This window comes from Dromiciops gliroides, chromosome 3 (assembly GCF_019393635.1).
Source record: "Dromiciops gliroides isolate mDroGli1 chromosome 3, mDroGli1.pri, whole genome shotgun sequence".
Classification (NCBI taxonomy): domain Eukaryota; kingdom Metazoa; phylum Chordata; class Mammalia; order Microbiotheria; family Microbiotheriidae; genus Dromiciops; species Dromiciops gliroides.
The window spans coordinates 488,954,000-488,974,844 of NC_057863.1; the positions used below are offsets into that span (position 1 = coordinate 488,954,000).

At 38.6% G+C, this 20,845-nt stretch overlaps 1 protein-coding gene across 2 annotated transcripts in view; it reads left to right on the forward strand.

Annotated features, from left to right (window-relative positions):
* LATS2 (large tumor suppressor kinase 2) overlaps nucleotides 1–20,845 on the forward strand; it is an 88,302-nt gene that overhangs the window by 50,528 nt on the left and 16,929 nt on the right. For both annotated transcript variants that reach the window (XM_043997585.1, XM_043997587.1), the window contains exon 3: nucleotides 20,056–20,188. In XM_043997585.1, the coding sequence (XP_043853520.1) occupies nucleotides 20,056–20,188 (133 nt within the window). The remainder of the gene's footprint in view (nucleotides 1–20,055; nucleotides 20,189–20,845) is intronic.

A 20,845-nucleotide genomic window follows, 5' to 3' on the forward strand; every position in this document is an offset into this window, starting at 1 on the left:
GTGGATAAAGCACCAGCCCTGGATTCAGGAGGACCTGAGTTCAAATCTGGCCTCATACACTTGACACTTACTAGCTGTGTGACCTTGGGCAAGTCACTTAACCCCAATTGCCTCACCAAAAAACAAAACAAAAAAGAAAAAAGTAATGACCGGGGGCAGCTAGGTGGTGCAGTGGATAAAGCACCAGCCCTGGATTCAGGAGGACCTGAGTTCAAATCTGGCCTCAGACACTTGACACTTACTAGCTGTGTGACCCTGGGCAAGTCACTTAACCCCCATTGCCCCACAAAACAAACAAACAAACAAACCAAAAAAAAAACAAAGAAAAAAAAAAGTAATGATAGGGACAGCTAGGTGGCACAGTAGATAAAGCACAGGCCCTGGATTCAGGAGGACCTGAGTTCAAATCCAGCCTCAGACAGTTGACACTTACTAGCTGTGTGACCCTGGGCAACTCACTTAACCCTCCTTACCCTGCCTTCCCCCCCCCCCCCCCCAAAAAAAAAAAAAAAGTAATGACCAAAACAATTCTCTTAAGCACAGTACTCAGAGAAAAAGATAGAAGAAAGTTGTCAGCAGGCAAGAAGCCATAACAACTGATTATGGGCCAATTGGGACTTGCTGAACTCTGGAGCTTACATAACTCTCCAATGAATAAATTGTTAATTTTAACAAGAAACAGTCATGCCTCTACATATGACTATTTGCAGATTGTGCTTGATTGGCCTGAGGTTAAAAAAAAAAAAGTAAGGACTAAACACGATATAATGCCATAAGAATTTACTATAATGAAATGTTACAGCTAACAAGGCACCAAAGCAAGGGAATTTAAATTCCTTGTGACATTCTAATTGTATTCCACTGTGAATACTAAATCTAAGATTCTCTTTCACAGCTATAGTGATAATAGGAGCTCATATTAATGATAAATGTACATTTATAGCCAATTCTTAGGGTAAATTCACTGTCTTAAAATTAGATTACTCCAAATATATCAGCCTGTCAATTGACTGGCTATATTTTTTGAAGACCTGTTACCCTTCTATTTGAAGCACAAAGTTCCAGTGTTGAAGGTAGGTCTTTCTTGGTCAAATGGATAACAGCATCTGGAATACATCACAAGCAATGGCACTATCCATTATTTCTATACTCTGGCAGTCTCACAATAGCCAAACGGAATTTTACCCCAAGATTTCCATGGGACTAGATTTCTTAAATTCCTGTCCTGAGGGAAAACCTCCCAACAGTGGCTTATAATGAGAATACCTTTTCAGCCATCCATCACAGGGAGTCACTCAACCTTGCAAATAGCTGTTCTTCCAGAGACTATAATGATAGAGACCAGGGAAGCAGTAAAGCTTTTGTTGATCTTTATTTTAATATTTCTCTGACACTTACGGACACTGAACCATTTGGGGAGACAGGGATTTAGATGGGGGCAGAGGAAAAGGAATTCTTGTTGGCAAAACTTCAAAAACCATAATGCCAAAAAGAAATGCTGTCTTCAGTTCTATGATGTAGTGGGAGGAAAAATGGAATTGGAATCAGAAGACTCTTACTGAAGTCCTGACTCTTTGACCTCAGATAAGTCACTCAATTCCTCAGACTCTCAGTTTTCTCATCTATAAAATGGAGATAATATTGCCTGTCATTATTTTAACGCTTCAGTGAGGTGATATATGTATAATTCTTCACATTTAGGAATAGGGACTGGTCCTGTGATTTCATTAATATAGTGTAGGGTACACCTGGGTGAGGAAACTCCGACTGCTTTAGGTCAGCACCTTCTCTGAAATATATGGTCTTAAGAGAGTGGTCTAAAGGAACAGGGTCAAACTCAAATAGAAATGGGCAGCTAGGTGGCACAATAGATAGAGCACCAGCCCTGGGATCAGGAAGACTTCTCTTCCTGAGTTCAAATATTACTAGCTGTGTGACCCTTTGCAAGTCACTTCACCCTGTTTACCTCAGTTTCCTCATCTGTAAAATGAGCTGGAGAATGAAATGACAAACTGCTCCAGTTATCTTTGCCAAGAAAATCCAAAATGGGGTCACTAAGAGTGTTTCATACCTCTGGCCTAGAACAATAAGAGATTAAAAGATTTGCCCAAGGGTCACAAGACTTGTATATGAGAGTTAAAACTTGAACCCAGGTCCTTCTGACTTCAAGGCCAGCTTGCATATCTTGCATATTGTCCTGCCATTGTCAATATGTAGAACTGTACAGAAATGGAAGTTATCACATTCAATATGAATGTTAGTACATTGTATAACATGAATGTTAAGATCCAGGAAAGGGAAAGCCTAATTTTGACTAGCTGCATAACCTTAAGCAAACCCTTTTTATTTCTCTGGTTTTCAGTTTCCTCTTTTTTAGAAATGAAAGACTCCAACTACATGGCCCCTAAGGGTCCTTCCGGCTAGTAATGTTAGGCTTCAGTGATTCTCTGACTTGCAGCCACAACTTGATTTTTTTGTTGCTGAGGATGACCTTTTCTCACAACCAATTTCAGTAGAATTTGAAGAGGGAAGAATGGGCTGAACTCTCAGATTGTCAGCAGAGTGAGAGGAAGAGGAGAATAAAACAGATTTGAACTAGTTTCCCTGTGTATTTCTGCTACAGTATACCCTCTCATAACTTCCCACAGGAAATAAATTCCTTATTCTTTCTTCTACTTCAAAAGCAGTTGTGAGAATTTATAGCCAGCTTGCTGCTGAACCTTTAAGATGAAAATAGTTTGTTTTAACCTTAGTTCTTTATCACATGTAGGTTCCCAGCCAAAAGAAGTGGGGACCAATGCCTTGAAGCAAATGGCACTGTAACAAGAGCTGCTGTTTATATAGCTTTTAGGTACACTGCAGGTACATTGTGACATGTACATTTGCTTTGTTTAAATTTGATTTAATCTATCATCATTGAAAGGTATGTGAAGATTAATTATAAGAGCCAAAAGAAATGGCAAATACAAAGACTGCGGGAAAATGTAAGAACACTTGTAGGAAGTGGTACAGAATGAATAAAGCAAAAATAAAAATTTTTTAAAAGAAATAATCACAAGAAACTAAAAGTAAAGTACTTTCTAGTGCACCAACCAAGGCTTACAAAGCTAAGAGAATAAAGTCTGCAAATGATAGCCCAGTGAGTTTGACTTAATTCCTGGCAAAATCTAGAACTTTAATATTCAAGAGGTAGTGAGCATCTAGGAGAAGAAATAGGGAACCATCATAGTATTTTCAAGAATCAGTCATGCCACACCATCTCGTTGATTTTTTGACAGGCTTGGTAGAGTGCTATGGATAGAGTTTACTCATTTTAACTAAAGATTTTATGAAGCTTGCCATACTTATGAAAAAGATGGAGAGCTAAGGCCTAAATGATAATTCAGCTTATATGAATTCAGAATTGATTGACTATCCAGACTCACAGGGAGGCATTGATGACTAAATAAATCTTATTGTTGTTTGTCCTTCATTCTCAAAGAGGACCATGACATCAGGAGGTGATGTCATGACTTGCACTGAATTGGATTTAAGTGAGAGAGGGTTGTGCAAGGTCAACAACCTTACTCTCCTCCAGAGTCATCCGGGTCTAGTGGCAAGATACAAACCAGGAGAACTGGAGATGGTCCTGAATGTTTAAGGCAGTTGGAGTTAAGTGACTTGCCCAGCATCACAGCTAGTAAGTATCTGAAGCTGGATTTGAACTCAGGTCCTCTTGACTCCAGGGCCAGTGCCCTCTTCACTGTGCCACCTAGCTGCCCCAGGAAAAAGGCTAGTGGAGTGCCATAAGGGTCTCTCCATGGCCCAGTCCTCTTTAACTTCTTAATTAATGACTTGGCTAAAGACATAGTGACATACTTACTAAATTTGAAGGGGACACAAAGGTGGAAGAGATTGCTAACATGCTGAATGTACTCAGGATCCAAAAGATGGTGATAAACTAGAACATTAAGCTGAATCTAATAGGATGAAACTTAATAAGGATAAATGTAAAGCCCTACACTTGGGTTCAAAAAATCTATTTCAGAAACACCAGATGAGGAAGCACAGCTAGACAGCAGTTCCTCCAAAAAACATCTGGGGTTCTTGGTTGACTCTAAGCCCAGTGTGATATGGCAGCCAAAAAGCTAAAGTGGTCTTAGCCTGCAATGAAATAGATTTTCCAGGACAAGGGAAAGGATAGAATTGCTATTCTATGAAGGGCTGTTTGCCTCTTGGCAATCTCTACCCACTGCTACTAGTTCTTTTCTCTGGTGATAAGGAGAATACACCTTTTGTACCTGAGGTTAGGAAAAGCTTCCCTCATAATGAGAGTTATCCAGAAAGAGAAAGGGCTACCTTGGGAAGTAGGTAGTGAATCGTTTCCCCTTCACTAGAGATTTTCAAGCAAAAGGTGAATCAATGGTGACTTGTTGGGAGTGCTATAGAGGACATTATTATTCCAATTAAGATTGAACTAGCTGACCTTTAGGAGAAACAGGGATTCTGTGAGATGTAATGCCTTTCTTTCTTTCTTTCTTTTTTTTTTTTTTTTTGGTGAGGCAATTGGGGTTAAGTGACTTGCCCAGGATCACACAGCTAGTAAGTGTTAAGTGTCTGAGGGCGAATTTGAACTCAGGTACTCCTGACTCCAGGGCCGGTGCTCTATCCACTGCGCCACCTAGCTGCCCCGATGTAATGCCTTTATTGTTTAAAGAAGTTTAAAAAAAAGTTCAGTAACATTTAATTTGGGGGGGTTAGGTAATAACAGGACTTGAAAGTACTTTTTTTTTTGCTTGCCCATGGCTAAAAGGAATCTACTGTCTGTGAGAAAATAATGGGATTTGGTAGATGCTCAAAGGCCTACCTGGAGATTAATCTAAATTGACTGAATTAAGTGTGAGTGATTGACTTTGCTGATTAGCCTACTTCAAGTTATTTAGATTGTAACCATGCCTGGCCAGCCCTTAGGCCCTTAAGCAGGTATTGTTCTCAGAAGCTAAGGACTTTGAACTCAACTGGAGACCACCTTCAAGTCCCATGAACCAATGAATTTGGATGATGCCTACCAATCAGCTTGAAGCAGTGTGTAAGGACCTCCTCTGTTCCAGACCTATAAAGCTTCCACATGCAGTTTGTGGTTGAAGTAGGCTCGTGGTGGTGGACTTGAGGAAGAACCAGACCAGGCTGGAACTCTAGGCTAGATAGGCCTTTTGGGTTTTTTTGTTTGTTTGTTTACGGTTTTTTGGGGGGGGGGTTGGGGGAGGGTGAGGCAATGGGGGATTAAGTGATTTGCCCAGGGTCACACAGCTAGTAAGTGTCAAGTGTCTGTAGGCCGGATTTGAACTCAGGTACTCCTGAATCCAGGGCCGGTGCTTTATCCACTGCACCATCTAGCTGCCCGGATAGACTTTTTCTTAACTCCACGTGTTCTTTTTTTTTCTTTTTCCTAATACCTAGTATGCTTTAATAAATGCTTAATGCCCAAAGACTGGTGCTAAAGCTTCTAATTTAAGGTGACCGCACATTAGATATTTTAGATATCACAGTTAGATTTTAAACATCACAGTTGCTGACCATGAAGGGATTGCTGAACCCCTCAACCTTCTGATCTTCACGTTGGGTTAATCAGACAAAGGCAGGATAAGATCATGTTAACACTTCATTTTTGTGGATTTTCTACTTTGGTTTATCTTTACCTGCTTTCACCTTTAATAACTTTATAAAGCATTGGTATTATGAAAGAGAAAATAAAGGGGTTGAAGGAAAAGAGAAACTTCATCATATTTCAGGAATCTGCTTCTACAGCCATAGACGGGGACATATTTTGCAGAAATGCAGAAGTAGACAGCAAGATATTAATATGAGATCTGGAGATTTTAGATATTGAAATAAAAAAATGTTCTAAATTCATTCAGAGAAATGTCAGTTCAAATGTTACATAAGGGTTTTTTAATGCCATTGTATCTAATCAAGATGGCCTTGATTTCATAATACAATATTAAGTCTGTGGAAGTATTATTCTCCCATATTCTAAATTGCTTGTTTTTCTAAGTGGTTATTTGATCAAATTATATAAAGTATTTCCTTAGTAAATTGATTACCATGACAAGTGTAAATTAATTCTAGAAGTACTATTTTTTACTAAGCTTTTAAAAAAAGTTATTATTTGGAATTATTGCATATTGTATATTATATTCTGAGTCAAAGCAAATTCACTTTTTTTTTGCTGTCATAATTATCTTCAGTTGTTAAATCCATATGAGACTTGGATTATGGGAATTTACCATTTGAGACATTAATTGTCTTCATCCATGAGAGGAACACATACAAGAGCAGGCACTGAACTCTCACAGAAGGGGAAGACATATGAAATCCAGGTAATGCACTGACTTGGGAAAGGCTGAGAGAACAGCTATTGGCAAGAGCTGAGGTTGGCTTCTTTTGGCTCCATTTCCCCACAATATTGTACAGATGGCTGGACATTTTCATCCCACCCATCTCATTCTATGCCTGGCTTCTATTCCCCCTCTAATATGCCTGATGCCATGGATGTCTAATCCTTCCCACTCTAGGTCTAATGATCCTGTATTTTAAGGGGTATTACATCTGATTTAGAGGTAAAAGGAATTTCAGATATCATGGTATCTCGAGTAGAGATTAAACAAACAAGAATGAGGCCCCCAGAAGCATTGTGACAAGCCCAGGGTTACACATGTCATAAATAATAGAGCCAGAGTTGAAATGAGCTCTTCTGTCCCTAATTCATTAGTCTCTCCACCATACATACTACTTAAAAATAATAATCTCAGGGTAGCAAATACTCTATAATGATTCTTATCCTTTGAAACTTAGACCTGAAGTTAAATGAAACTTATAAGACACAGCTTTGATATATAAAACAAGTACATACTTAAAAGGCATTTGTATCTTTCTTTAAACTTATGTTTGGAATCGGTATTTAGAAATAAAAATTTTTTTAAACCCATCAGGTTTTACAATAGATGTGTCTATAGAAGAATCTATTTAATATGTTTTAGGAAGGTAGCATATTGAATTATTTAAATGTGAGTTCTTGCCTTTTTACAAGGACTGACAGTATTTTACAAGCAGCAGTTGTCTGGAGATGAAGACCAGCCTAATCTTCACATATACTCAACACACATAATTTCAGGAGCCTGTATTGGCCTATAGCCCAAATGGTTTCTAAGTCTGTTCTTACAGTGCATATCTCAGAACCACATTTAAATTGTTCCTGGTTCTGCTTTGATGAATGTACTGTTTATTTCTTGGCTAGCTTAAGCGGTCACTTACTGTACTGTATAATGCCTCAACCATGGAAGCCTGTATAAAATCCAGGTGTACGCTTTTGTTACATCATAAGACATTGACTTGTATTTACCGTTCACTCTTTAAAAAAAAAAAAATCACATATACAGAATTGGTGTGCAAATTATTATTATTAGTTACTATCTGCTTTTGGTAATTTATAAGCATTACTGACAACCCATGTTCTTTTTACCTTTCTCTAAGAATAGATTTTCCTGGTCCTGTTTGAAAGTGTCTGGCACAGAAACCCTGCTTGCCGCAACTATTACAATTATTTCCTTACTCAGGTCTCATGCACAGAGACACAAAATGGACTCTTGTTTCATGAATACTTTTTTCTCCATACATAGGTTTTGTCACTGAGTATGAATTAAATTTCCTCTGAAACTCCCTATGTCCTTCCTTTTCAATTAATACTTAATCACTGACCTCTAAGTTTGGCATTGCTATACACTTCTCTCAGCCAGAAGGTGAATGTCCTCATATTTTCTCCCCCTGAATTCCTGCAGCATAAACAAAATTCTGAGACAATTTCAAGCTTCATTTCTTATATCTTTTGGTAATGTCTAGTTTGGAAAGTTCCCAGATGACTGGGAAGGGAATCCCATCTTAGAAGTTCATCCATGGCTACACCTAGATGGGGTGTTCTGGCTCAGACAGTGTGGTCCAGTGGAAAATATGCTGGATTTGGAGTCAAAGGAATGGGATTCAAAATGGAGTTCTTCCACTTGCTACCTGTATGACCTTTAGGAAGGCCTGGAAAGTTTCAGAGCTTCCATTTGTTTTTTCGTGTGTAAAATGAAGGGGTTGGACTGGACAGGTCTTTCTAAGGTCCTTTCCAGATCTAAAGGTGGATTGTAGGATTCTCTTGTTATGGAAACCATGCCACCTAGGAGACTGGTTTTAGGTTTTGCCTAGGTATAACATCATTTGGATCAGCCTCCTTCAAGGAGCTCTGGGGCAGTTTTCATTTGTTCTCCTTTCTTGTATCTATTTTATTTTGAGAGCACTTCTGTCACCATTTGTCAAGTGATGCACTGAGTTCTACTTCCATCTGCCCTGGCTTCTTTTTGTTCATTCTTTTAAAGTACATTGTTTTGTAACCTAATGGTATGTTTTCTTTTGTTTTGGAAAGCAGGACCTCTACCCTAGCCCCTGATGTCAAACTAGTTCCCAGATTTTTTCTTAGAATTCTGTCTTCTGTGGGACTAACATATTTCGTTTCCATAGATTGCGCTATTTCTTTGTTTCCAAATAATACATCTGCCAAAGGGCCCCCTTTCCCCTCATGACTCAGAACACTGGTGCTTTTCTCTGTCTCCTGAAATGCTGATTGTCTCCTGGCATGATCCCGATTGCCTTCACTGTTTCCTTAGGAAACAGTTATTGTTTCCAGAGTCTCTGTGGAAGGAAAAGGCAAATGGTCATTTTTCTTTTTTTCTTGTGCTGTGACTTGTGCTAGCCAATTTAAGTGTACCTGCTGCTACACTTAGACATGATGGACCTCTGTGGGCATGAGAGATCTTTTAAATTCCTGTGTAATCTTCTCTTGGAATAAGTGTGCTTTGACTTTTTCAAGTTGATTGGAAAAGAAATACTGCCAGCTAGCTCTCTGGTGCACTGAGAGGATAAAGTATTGCTGCCAAAACTGATGGATGTTGGCCAGGTTAGAGACTGAAACTGGGAAAGCCTTCTGCAATCTTGGATTGTTAAGCACAGAAAAGCAAGCTAATTGTGTGTGCATGCATGTTCATGCCTACACAAACACACAGTCATCTTTACCATGTAATCCTTTATGGGAATTGGAGTTAAGAAGGGATGTTGTTTAGGGTGATTCCTCTCCCCCCACTCCCAAGATCTTCTTATATGCAGTAAAGGTGTGCCTTACTTTATGTAAACCCCAGTGGGGCTAACCACAGGGAAGTGCTCTGAGGCTCCAGGAAGCGGATGCCCATGGGAAGTAAACAAACCCTCCTGTACTCATTGAAAGCCACACCCACCATATAAGCACATCCCTGCCATCACTGCCGAGAGTGGAGAAGGCACAGGGGTGCTGATGAGGGGAGAACTGCTGCAAAGGAGCCCAGAGTCTTTCTCATCCTCTGCTGCCTCTATTAGAAAGCAGGAAGCCTTGAGCCCAACAGAACCAATATCAGAGGCACCCACTGATGCTCGAGGATCAGATCTAGCCACCTTTCCTGGTCTCTCTGTGTGTGCATTGACCCAATAGATTAGCACAAAGCAAAAATAGTAGAATGTCACAACCAGGACACTTAAACAGTTCCATATATGACCCAAGAATTAACCTTTCTCCTGGTGTCTGAGAGATCCCTTCCTCAGCTGGCCCATTTTGTAAATGTGCATGTCTCCTGGGTTAACCTATTTAGGATTGCCTCAAGGGAGATGTGTCCTGGTTTTGTGTTTCCTTAGGAGGTGATTCCCCTTTGTAACAGACCTTCTAGTTTTTGTGGGCATTGAGAAAGAACTACAGGATTGTCTTGAGCATTTCAAGTTTCTATGGAGTGTTAGAATAAAATCCCCTAAAGCATTTGTTTTTGTTTTTGTTTTTGTTTTGCGGGGCAATGGGGGTTAAGTGACTTGCCCAGGGTCACACAGCTAGTAAGTGTCAAGTGTCTGAGGCCGGATTTGAACTCAGGTACTCCTGAATCCAGGGCCGGTGCTTTAACCACTGCGCCATCTAGCTGCCCCCCCCCCAAAGCATTTGTCTTGGTCAGGGGCTTTTAGGCTCCCTATGTCTGCTCTCAAGAGATGCCACCCAGAGAATATAGTTGTTTGTAGTTGCCTCTAAAGTAATTTTTGCTTACCGGTTACTTTTCCTGTTGATATTTGTTTAAAAATAATTCAGAGAACTAGTGTGAGGTGGGGAAATGTGGCCCAAGACATAAAACCACACTGAAAGTTAAGAACTATCTTTACATGTAACAGGAAAAAAATAAAATACTTTATTAATAAAATTTTAAAAACCACATTGAAGAATGTAGTCAATATTAAAATAAAACATTTAAAAGAAAAATGATAATTTTATTAATCAGACAGGAAGTTCAATCAACCAAATATTTGTTCTTTTTTTTTTTTCTTTTTTTGCTGAGGCAATTGGGGCTAAGTGAATTTCCCAGAGTCACACAGATAGTAAGTGTCAAGTGTCTCTGGTTACATTTGAACTCAGGTCCTCCTAACTCCAGGACCAGTGCTCTATCCACTACACCACCTAGCTGCCCCCTAATCAACCAAAGATTTGAATGATAACTCTGTGTGTGTGTGTGTGTGTGTGTGTGTGTGTGTGTGTGAAGGGCACTCTCTAAAAAACTTTATAATTGGGCAGAGGCTGTTCAATTTTTGTTTTTGTATCTGTGGCTCCCATGGAAGCTTTGTATTATACACAGAAGTAGTTATGGGTGGGGGGTGGGAATGTGATTGACAAAGATGGGCTGGTCATTGGACAGTGAGCTCCTTGAGAGCAGGGACTGTGGCACCTCGAAGGTACTTAATAAATGCTTGTTGACAGATTGACGCTTCTTCCTGCCCTCTACCCAGTGTCCCACCAGCTGCCTGTAGTCAGGTTTGATTTACATTGGAACACTCTTACCATTGCTGACTGCTGTCTGAGGTACGTTAAGACCAGCCCTCTTTTAGCAGGTATTAATAGGAACAAAGTTAGGAACTCAGGGGTTCTTCACTCAGCTCACATGGGCAGTGCTAGTTTCCTTATTATTTTTTTAGTACACATTATCTGAACTTTAAGACTTATTTCATTTTCTCATCATTTTACTCTCAACTATAGACAAGTTTGAGCAGAAACTACTTTGGAAACTCCATGCTGAACTATTTGAATCCTCTTTGGGAAATCAACAGAATGCAAAGAATGGCTTGTGGCTGGGCCTGCAAGCCTTGCTTATGATTTATATGTATTCTGCCAAGGGCTTGTGTTTCTTATTAAGGTTTGACAACTGGCTGTAGCATTGGTTAAAACATTATGTGCAGCTATGCTTTTAAAACATAACTTTCCTGGAATTATTTTGCCTTGAAAATGACTAACAGTGGAGCCTGTGAAAGAATGCCAGCTTCATAAAGGTACCTTTTGGTGCCCTAGGAAGTGTGATCTGTGAATGCAGATTCTCTGTCCTAACCTCAGCAGCCCTTCCCCCCCTTTACAAAAGTGCTTTCCTATTAACATCATTTATTCATTTATTGAATGATTATTAAACACCTCCTCTGTGTAATGTACTGTGCTGGCCCTAGAGGGGATAGAAAGATGACTAAGACACTATCTTTGCCTTCTGTGGAATGTAGAAGCTAAGCTCTTTGAGGACAGGGACTGTTTGTTTATCATCTTTGTATCCAGAGCATTTGGTAGATAATAAAGCTTGTAGGTATGAATTTAATTAAAGTGACAAGCCCCCCACACAAATCACTACAATGAACATTAGGCTGAAATAAGTTGTTTCAGAGGTTACCATCATATGGGGAATGGAGATGGCTTTATGGAAGACCTCCAAACTTGGACTGTGCTGCAAAAGGTAAAAATGGGCAGTAGGGGCAGGCATTCCAACTTGAGAGCAGCCACTTATAAACATACCACAAATTGGCACTGTCTTCTCACCATTTTGAGAGAGGGATTTTTTTTTTTTTAATTTTTGGAGGCAATTGGGTTCAGTGACGTGCCCAGGGTCACACAGCTAGTAAGTATCTGAGGTCATATATGAATTCAGATCCTCCTGACTTCAGGACTGGTGCTCTATCCGCTGCCCTACCTAGCCGCTCCAAGAGGAATGATTTTAAAAATACTAATGTTTTAAAATTATGAACCTGGGGAAAGTATCATCTCAGGAATTCTTCTTCCCCCTTTTCTTAATAAGCTGAAGGCTTTCATCTTTATTTAGCAAGACAGTAAGAAATAGATTTGTCATCAATAATCCAGTGAAGCTATTAAACCAAACTGGATTACAAATTCCCTGGCTGCTTTGTGATCCTGTATGACTGGTCAGTGACTCCCCCCACCCCCCAGTTTTACTTTGCACCTTAATTGGTGGATGACAGAGGTGGGGGTGGGGGTGGGATGGAGGGAAGATCAACCACACAAGTACAGGAATAAATCCTAAGATGTGAAAGTCCCATAGTGCAGAAAAGTTTTTCAGCTAAAATTTCCATCAAAAATGTTTAAAAAAAAAAAAGATTAGGATATAGATTTGCTAACAGTTAAGAAATGTTTCTATGCCAGAAAAGCAGGGGGTGGTGGAGGGGGAGGCCCTTGTGGGAAATTCTTTCCTTCATACATAATCATTTTTCATTGAATTTATATTATTTTCAGTTATGTGTTGATGTTATTGAAATAGCTTAGTTATATAGAAAATGTGAACCATACTATCACCTTCCTATGAATTATGAGTCATAAATTTTAAGAGACTATTGAAACTTGCTATAGCTATTTCCCCACATGGGACCTTTGAGTAATGGAGGGGGGGAGACATTGCCACTGGAAGATGACAGCATCATAGCAAAGCAAAATGGTACAGGATGCCTCAATATACAGTGAATTTCCACTGATAATTCTGAAACTATATACTGGGTAGAGGTAACAATAATAGTGTTAACTTTATTGACAATTGGAACATAGAAGGTGCTTAAGCTTATTTTGTGGCATGCACTGAGTTAAGCTCTGGAGATACAGATACCAAAGTGAGATAATCCACACCCTCAAGAAGCTTACATACTTCTCTTAGTTATCCATTATATGAATTATCCTACTCTCCAAAACAGTAGAAACAAGTTGGAGTGAGAGAGATGAACTATGTAAGCATTAATCTCTGTATGTATCTATTTCCAAACAAAAATGAAAATAATTGTTGGACCATCCACTATGGTATCTATTGTCCATACTTCTATACTAACATGGATAATCCAAATTTGGTTTTAAGTGCCTTCTTCTGCAGACAGGTGTATGATAATTTTTCACATTGCCATCTGGGAAATTTGTATTAGGTCATTTATTAGTGTGAATGTGAAAATAAGCCCGCATAGGCTCTGCATGAAATCACAATGGGTGTAGGTCTTAGGCATGTGGTCAACCATTCTTGAGTACTTTGGCTCCATTTTTTTCGCTGCTGTGTCTTTTTATTTCTTTTTAAAGAATTCAATATTTTCTTTGCCCCCTATTACATTCAAAGACAATTTGGTTTGGTTTGGTTTGGTTTTTTTTGCGGGGCAATGGGGGTTAAGTGACTTGCCCAGGGTCACACAGCTAGTAAGTGTCAAGTGTCTGAGGCCGGATTTGAACTCAGGTACTCCTGAATCCAGGGCCGGTGCTTTATCCACTGTGCCACCTAGCTGCTCCCTGCAAAGACAATTTTTAACATTTGTTTTTAAATTTTTTGAGTAGTTCCAAGTTTTCTCCTTCCTCACTTCCCTGTTGCAGTGAACCTTCATGCTGATTGAGCTCATGATCCCTCCATCTTGTCCTTGTTTTTTGTTTTTGTTTTTCATAAAGGATCCAGCCATGTGGGAGGCCTTTTTTTATCGTTATTATTATTTTTAGTATCTAGGTAACTAGTCTACAACTCAGATTATTAGTATTATGCAAAATAGCAGGAGCTTAAAAATGTTGGATTAAACGGTTTTATTATGTCATCTACCCACCTTCTTTTCTGGTCATCTATTTCTTCTGTAAGGTCTTTGATACTAATTGTGGTACACAAGAAATCATTGGTATCATGTTGTCTTTTACTTGTCCTGTAGCCCAGGTGCTTTATGTTTTGGTTTTTTTTTAATGGTACCTTAGGAATTGTCTTAAGGTCATTTTTAGTTTAATTCTAAAACTATGGTGTTGCACATCCACACATGTTCATACATACACAAAATTTATTTATATATATATATAAAATTTTATAATGTGTAATATAGTAATTTCATTTATAATATATATTATTGTGCTGTGTACATATATATATTTATTTATTGTGTGTGTGTATACTCATACACATATACAGAGTGCCTTTTTTTGGTACCGTAGTTCCCTTTAGCTATTAGCTAGGACTCCTTTTCAGAATAATGTTTTTAAATGCATGACATAAAATACATAGGATTAGAAAGGAAATCAAAAGTCGGAGAGAATAAAGATATAATTTTTTTTCCCATGCAAAGTCATGGATCCCAAAATCCAATCCATAGACCCCAGGTAAAGAACCCCTGATATGGGGGGAATGGGAAGGAGGAAAGAAAGATAAAAGAAGAAGGGGGAAGTCTAAACATATACAGATAGGTATTTGTATTCTGAGAATATGGACTTTTGCATCAGTAAGTAGTTGGAGATCTTTGAAACCACTGTGCAGTTTCCACAATATACTCCAGCTGGATCTGTTCCTGCTCAGTTCTGGGCATCTCTAGTGCCTGTCCAACTGAATGTCAGTCTGAGTAATATGCAATTTTCATCCATTTTGTTTTTCCAGGATTCTTTCTCTACGTCATGGGGTGTGCAAATTGCCTTTTTGGTTCTTGACTGTTTCTACTATTTTCAGAGTGTTTTACTATTCATGTCCTAACCTCTTCCCCATAAAAACTTCCTGACTGTTTTGTCTCAAAAGGAAAAAAGGAAGGCCAACCCTTGACTGTTTCATTTGTCTGTTGCAATTTCCTAGCAGTCCACAACTAAAACTAAGGTTATTTGACAATGTGCACCACTGTGCCCTTTGAGCACTTGCTTTTTATTCAAAAACTTTGTTGTTCAAATGTGTCTTTAAGTTATGTCAGTAAAGCTGCCAGTTACACACAACCTAGGTCAGCCAACCACTCCACAGGGAATTTAAGGCCATACTATTGATGCGTTGGCTATTTTGTGTGTTTATATTCAAGTCAATGAACATTTATTAAGTACCGGCTGTGTGTCAGGTCCTGTACTAAGCCGTTGGGGATACAACAAAAGGCAAAAAAACCCTCGTCCTCACCCTTATAAAACCTTATTCATGCTGTAGAAACTTAATGGTTTGGAATTTTGGTGGGTTCAGAATAGTAGAGCTATATTCACATTTCCTGAGGCCTGTGTTTCTAAGTTAAAATGTATTATGGAGTTTTTTGAGATGGAATACATAGAGACTGAACTTATTTGGCAAGTAAATTACATGTTGTAGGTAAAAGAACAAGACTGAACTAACATGGTCTTTTATTTGAAAAACAAATTGGCTCATTAGTGTGGTTAAAAGGTTTTATGATTTGAAATGTCCGTGTGGACATAAATTGTCATTTGTGTTTTCCACATGTCGATTCTTTTTGTTATCCTTCTCCAGACTCCAAACAAAAGTAAAGCTCAAATTAATAAAGTTGTGTGTTCCATCAGTGGTCTCCACACTTTTTTGATTGCTTGCCCCATCAGTTAAAATGTTTCAGCACCCCCTCATGTGTATATATAGTTCCTTATTTATAAATTATATCCATGCACAAGTATACTAATAATTATATATTATAAAACTTACTCAAAATAAAAATTTTAAAGGATGAGATAAAGATGAAATAATATTTCATCATATAGCCCCTGGAGTTCCTAAGGGGACAGACAGAAGTTAGTCCTATGCTTTAGAAAAACTCTTGTGTCAGCAGAATGGAAGATGGATTAGATAAGGAAGAGACTTCAGGCAGGGAGACCAATTAACTGGCAATTTCAGTAGTCAAGAGGTTACACCTAGGTTGTGAACCTGGTGACTGGAAGAATGGCATTGCTCTGGAAAATAATAAGAATTTGAGAAAGGAGAGGGTTTGGGAAATAATATACTAAGGTCTATGATGAATATCTCGTTATACCTGCTTATACTATGGGACTCTGTCCCACACAGATTAATCAGTGGGGAGTCCATGGTCTCAAAACTCAGAGTCTGCCCTACTTGAATCATCTTTGCACAGCCTGTAGATGATCTAGAGGACAAGGGAGTTGCTCTGCTCTTGTAGGGAGGGAAGGTAATTTCCTCAGTGCTACTATGAATGCCCAAAACCCAGCACCTAATCTAAGGTTAGGTTATAACTATCCTGAGGAGTTGATCTGGGCTTAGAAGTGGGGAGGTCGGGCCCTTGCACAGCAAAGTTAGAGTGTTTTGGGGGATAAGGGCAAGTCTGGTTTTGTTAAGAGATAAACCCCACAATTGAGTATTGAAAGGAGGATCAACACAGCCCATCTTGCCAGGGTCTTATTGGTTGTTCACAAATCCCTTGAGGTCAGTACACGGTCAGTCAGTGCATGGCCATGTCAGTGTATGGCCTCCCCAATTGGGAGGCCACTGCTTTAGACAGTGAAAAGGTTTAAGTTGTTAGCTGAAGGATTTTATTTTGAATCCAGGGGATACGGTTCAGCTAACATCTAACATTAAACCAAATTAATGCACTGTGGTGATTGCTTGCCTGGAAAAGGTGAGAAAGGTGGCAGCAACTTGTTAGTCTTATTTTCAGACGAGACAGATTGGATAGTCAGCTCTGATTAAAGAATAAGGATCATCTTTCAGTATAGTCTTAAGGGGGAAAGAATGCTACAAGGTTATCTTAATAATAAATATCTTGTATTTATGTAGTGTCTCTCTCCAAGATGTTGAAAGTACTTTGCAGACATGATCTCATTGCATAACATACTTATGAGGTAGGGAGGTTGCAAGTGGTATCACCTCTTTACAGGTGAAATGATGAGTATCCGTCTCACTCTTGAACTATTTCTGCTTTCCCCTCATTGCCTTCTGAGATTTTAAATTCAGTCCAAATGCCACTTTAGAAATCCTTACCTCCTTCTTTGACCCTGGAATGCTCTTCCTCAGAAGCTGTCACTGACTTTCCATACCCTTTTATATCAATCTGCTTGAAAAGCCTTTTAGAATCCTCCACCACTGTGCCACTGTGCTTTTCTGATGTCTTACCACTATCTCATTCCTTATGATACTAAAGGAAGAAATATAGGATATTTGGGTTTCTATTCATTCCCTTCTCCCTCACTGAGCATACCTTAACCAACTCCCATTTTGCTAAGAGAATGCACATATACACTATACAGTCAGTCCCTCCATATCATGGAATCTGTGACAACTTTTTTTTTTAACCTGGTTAGGCTTCTTGCTGATGTCTGGCTTGTTTTTGTCTACCCCTTCCTATTTCATAGTCTTACTAATATGTGCTTAGAAAGAACACAGAACTCTAAAGGGCTTTGATTTCATCAAAACAGATAAGCACAAGCAGATTATCATTTGGTGGCCAATAACTCTAATAGCTAGCTAGGCTGGTCCTTGAACCATTATTTATAATGGAGCCTATACTCAAAGCCTTTCCAGTTTAGTAAAACTCACCAGAGTTTCACTTCTCTTTTGAGAAGCATGTCTGAAGCCAGATTTGAACTCACAAAGATGAGTCTTCCTGACTTCAGGGCCGGCAGTCTATCCACTGTGCCACCTAGTTGCATATTTTAAGACCTAGGGGTCTAGTATAGTGGTGCTAGGGCTAAATTGATGACTTCATTGTTCAGCCTGTACTGAACAAACCTGAAATAAAGCCACCTTTTCACTACTGTTCCTTCTTCCAATATGGGAAAGAACTCTTTAGTATTTGCTCCTATAATCACTTATAGGACATCACATCTCATTTATCTAGGATACATAAATATATATAATTCTATATTTTATAATTTATGAATATACTTATGTATTCATCTATACTTAGAGATAAATATAATAACTTTCCACATAAGTGATTTTTCTAGATAATTGAAGCTTAACATTTTAAGCAGGGAAACAAATTTTAACCATTTTAAAAGAAAATTCTCTAAAATAAGAGTCTACATTTCCCTAACCTTCTTTTTGTTTGTTTGTTTTTTTAGTGAGGCAATTGGGGTTAAGTGACTTGCCCAGGGTCACACAGCTAGTAAGTGTTAAGTGTCTGAGGCCGGATTTGAACTCAGGTACTCCTGAATCCAGGGCCGGTGCTCTATCCATTGCGCCATCTAGCTGCCCCTCCTACCTTCTTAAAGAGGGTACATCAAGTATTTATTTTTCCTTAACTTGGGATCATCATACTGAGCATTAAAGAATCATAGAGGGTAGCTAGGTGGCACAGTGAATAAAGCCCTCACCCTGGATTCAGGGGAACCTAAGTTCAAATCCGACCTCATACACTTGACACTTACTAGCTGTGTAACCCAGGGCAAGTCACTTAACTCTCATTGCCCCTCCAAAATACAAAAAACAAAAACCAACAAGGATCATAGAAGCAAAGCTGAAAGGAACCTCCGAGGCCATCTAGTCTCCAACCCTTTTATTTTACAGATGAGGGACCTGAGGCACTGAGAAGTTGTCTTATAATACTCTAATGACTTCAGGGTCTTGAGGCATCCTTGTAGAGATTACTTACCCCAGTGTTAAATGGCTTCAACATACCATACTTCTATTTTTGTTTGTTTGTTTGTTTTGGTTTTTTTAGTGAGGCAGTTGGGGTTAAGTGACTTGCCCAGGGTCACACAGTTAGTAAGTGTTAAGTGTCTGAGGCCGGATTTGAATTCAGGTACTCCTGACTCCAGGGCCAGTGCTCTATCCACTGCGCCACCTAGCCGTCCCCATACCATACTTTTAAAAATTCTTATAAGTATGTGTATAGTTTATGTCTTCTCAGTCAGGCTCTCTGTTGTCACCACCTTCTAATTTGCTGCCTATCTTCTGTATACTAGCAAAACCAGATGATTGTAGCTTGTGGGAATCGTATATAAATTATATTGAGCTCAGAGTGAAACCTGAGGTCTTCTCTCATGGAATACAGTTGCATAGAATTGGCTATTTCAACAATCCAGAGGCTTTTACATTTACTTTCTGGTTCATAACTATGTTTAGGAAAGTTGAAATGACTACAGATTTGACTCCATAAAAGTGGAGTGTTACTGTCATACATTATCAGAGTTTAAATGAATTTTATTATGTGATTTGAATATTCTGTGCTAAATCTGACTTTTAAAAATAAGATTACCTAGGGATTATATAGTATCTATCTTCTAAAGAACACAAAACTGTTTCAAATATATGGCCACAAGTATCATCAAGATATGTGTGTGAACTGGGTCTTAAGGAACCCCCATTTCACAACTGGAAATACAGAGATAGAAAAAGATTAGTTATCTAGACACAAATCTTTTGACTCTGAGAATGCCCACTCTGAGAATTTCCACTAGCCTTTGCTGCCATTAAGTTTATAAATTCATGTGCCTCCCAGCCAAAAAATAGGACTTACTTTGCCTTTGGGGACTTGGGTACAAGGCTAATTTGTTGTGGTTTATTTTAGTATGAAATGTACACATGTACAAATAGGTTTGTTGTAATTTGTGTGGTCAGTTGTATTTATTGAGAAGCGTTTAAATATAGTCCAAAAAGTACTGAATTTGGAGTTAGAAGCCCCAAGCTTACTCTTTGTGTTACATGGACCTCTCTCATCTTCAGTTTACTCATCTCTAAAATGGAGATAATACTTGTTCTACATATTTCACAGTGTGTGAGAGGAAAGTGTTTCATAATTCTTAAAGTCTCCTTTAAATGTAAGTCATTACTGTATGAATTCACTATAATTGTACTTAGGATGGAACTAAAAACAACAGAAGGTGAAGGTTGAAAGTCACAGTGCAAAAATGAGGGCAGAGCCAGGAATTAAATCCCATTAAAGGGGTTTTGTAAAAAGATGACGTCAGACTTCACATTTCTCACTGATTGATATTTGCTTTTCCTTTTGTTCCAGGAGATGGCGATAAGAGCACTCAAACAAACTGGCAGTAAAAACATTGAAGCTGCTCTGGAATACATTAGTAAAATGGGCTATGTGGATCCGAGAAATGAGCAGATTGTGAGGGTCATTAAGCAGACCTCCTCAGGTGAGCGCAGGATTCTTGTATTTTATCTGAAGAAAAGAGCTTTGTGTTTTAAATGTGGGGTTGCTTTGGGGGCGAAGGGCCTGTCATCAATGGATTCGTAAACATTTTTATTTGTTTTTCTGAAATTGGGAAATACAAACATGAACATTCCCATGTGCAAAGAACAGAAAAAGAGAATTGCAGATAAATACTAAATCTACATTACACCCTGCTTATTTCCTTTTTGAAAAGAATACCATACATTTTATATACATGTGTGTATATACATATATATATATTAATTTCAAAACTATTCTGCTTGTCTTTGTCTTCCTTGTGAATTTTCTTCTATTCTCCTCTGTTCATTCTTTTCAATGCTTTATTGACATTCTTCTTTCTTTGCTTTTTTTGTACCACTTGATCCTTCCAATTTTTATTAAACTCTCCCTTGTAACACGTAAGCATAGTCAAGCAAAATAAATTCATACATTGCTCGTTAACAAAAATGTATGTTTCATTATCAACCTGTAATCCATCACCTCCCTTAGAAGATGAGAAGCATGCTTAATCAGTCCTGGAGTTATGAATGATCATTGAATTGATTAGAGCACTCAAGTCTTTCAAAGTTGTTTTTCTTTACAATATTGTAGTAGTAATAAATTGTTCTTTTGCTTCTAT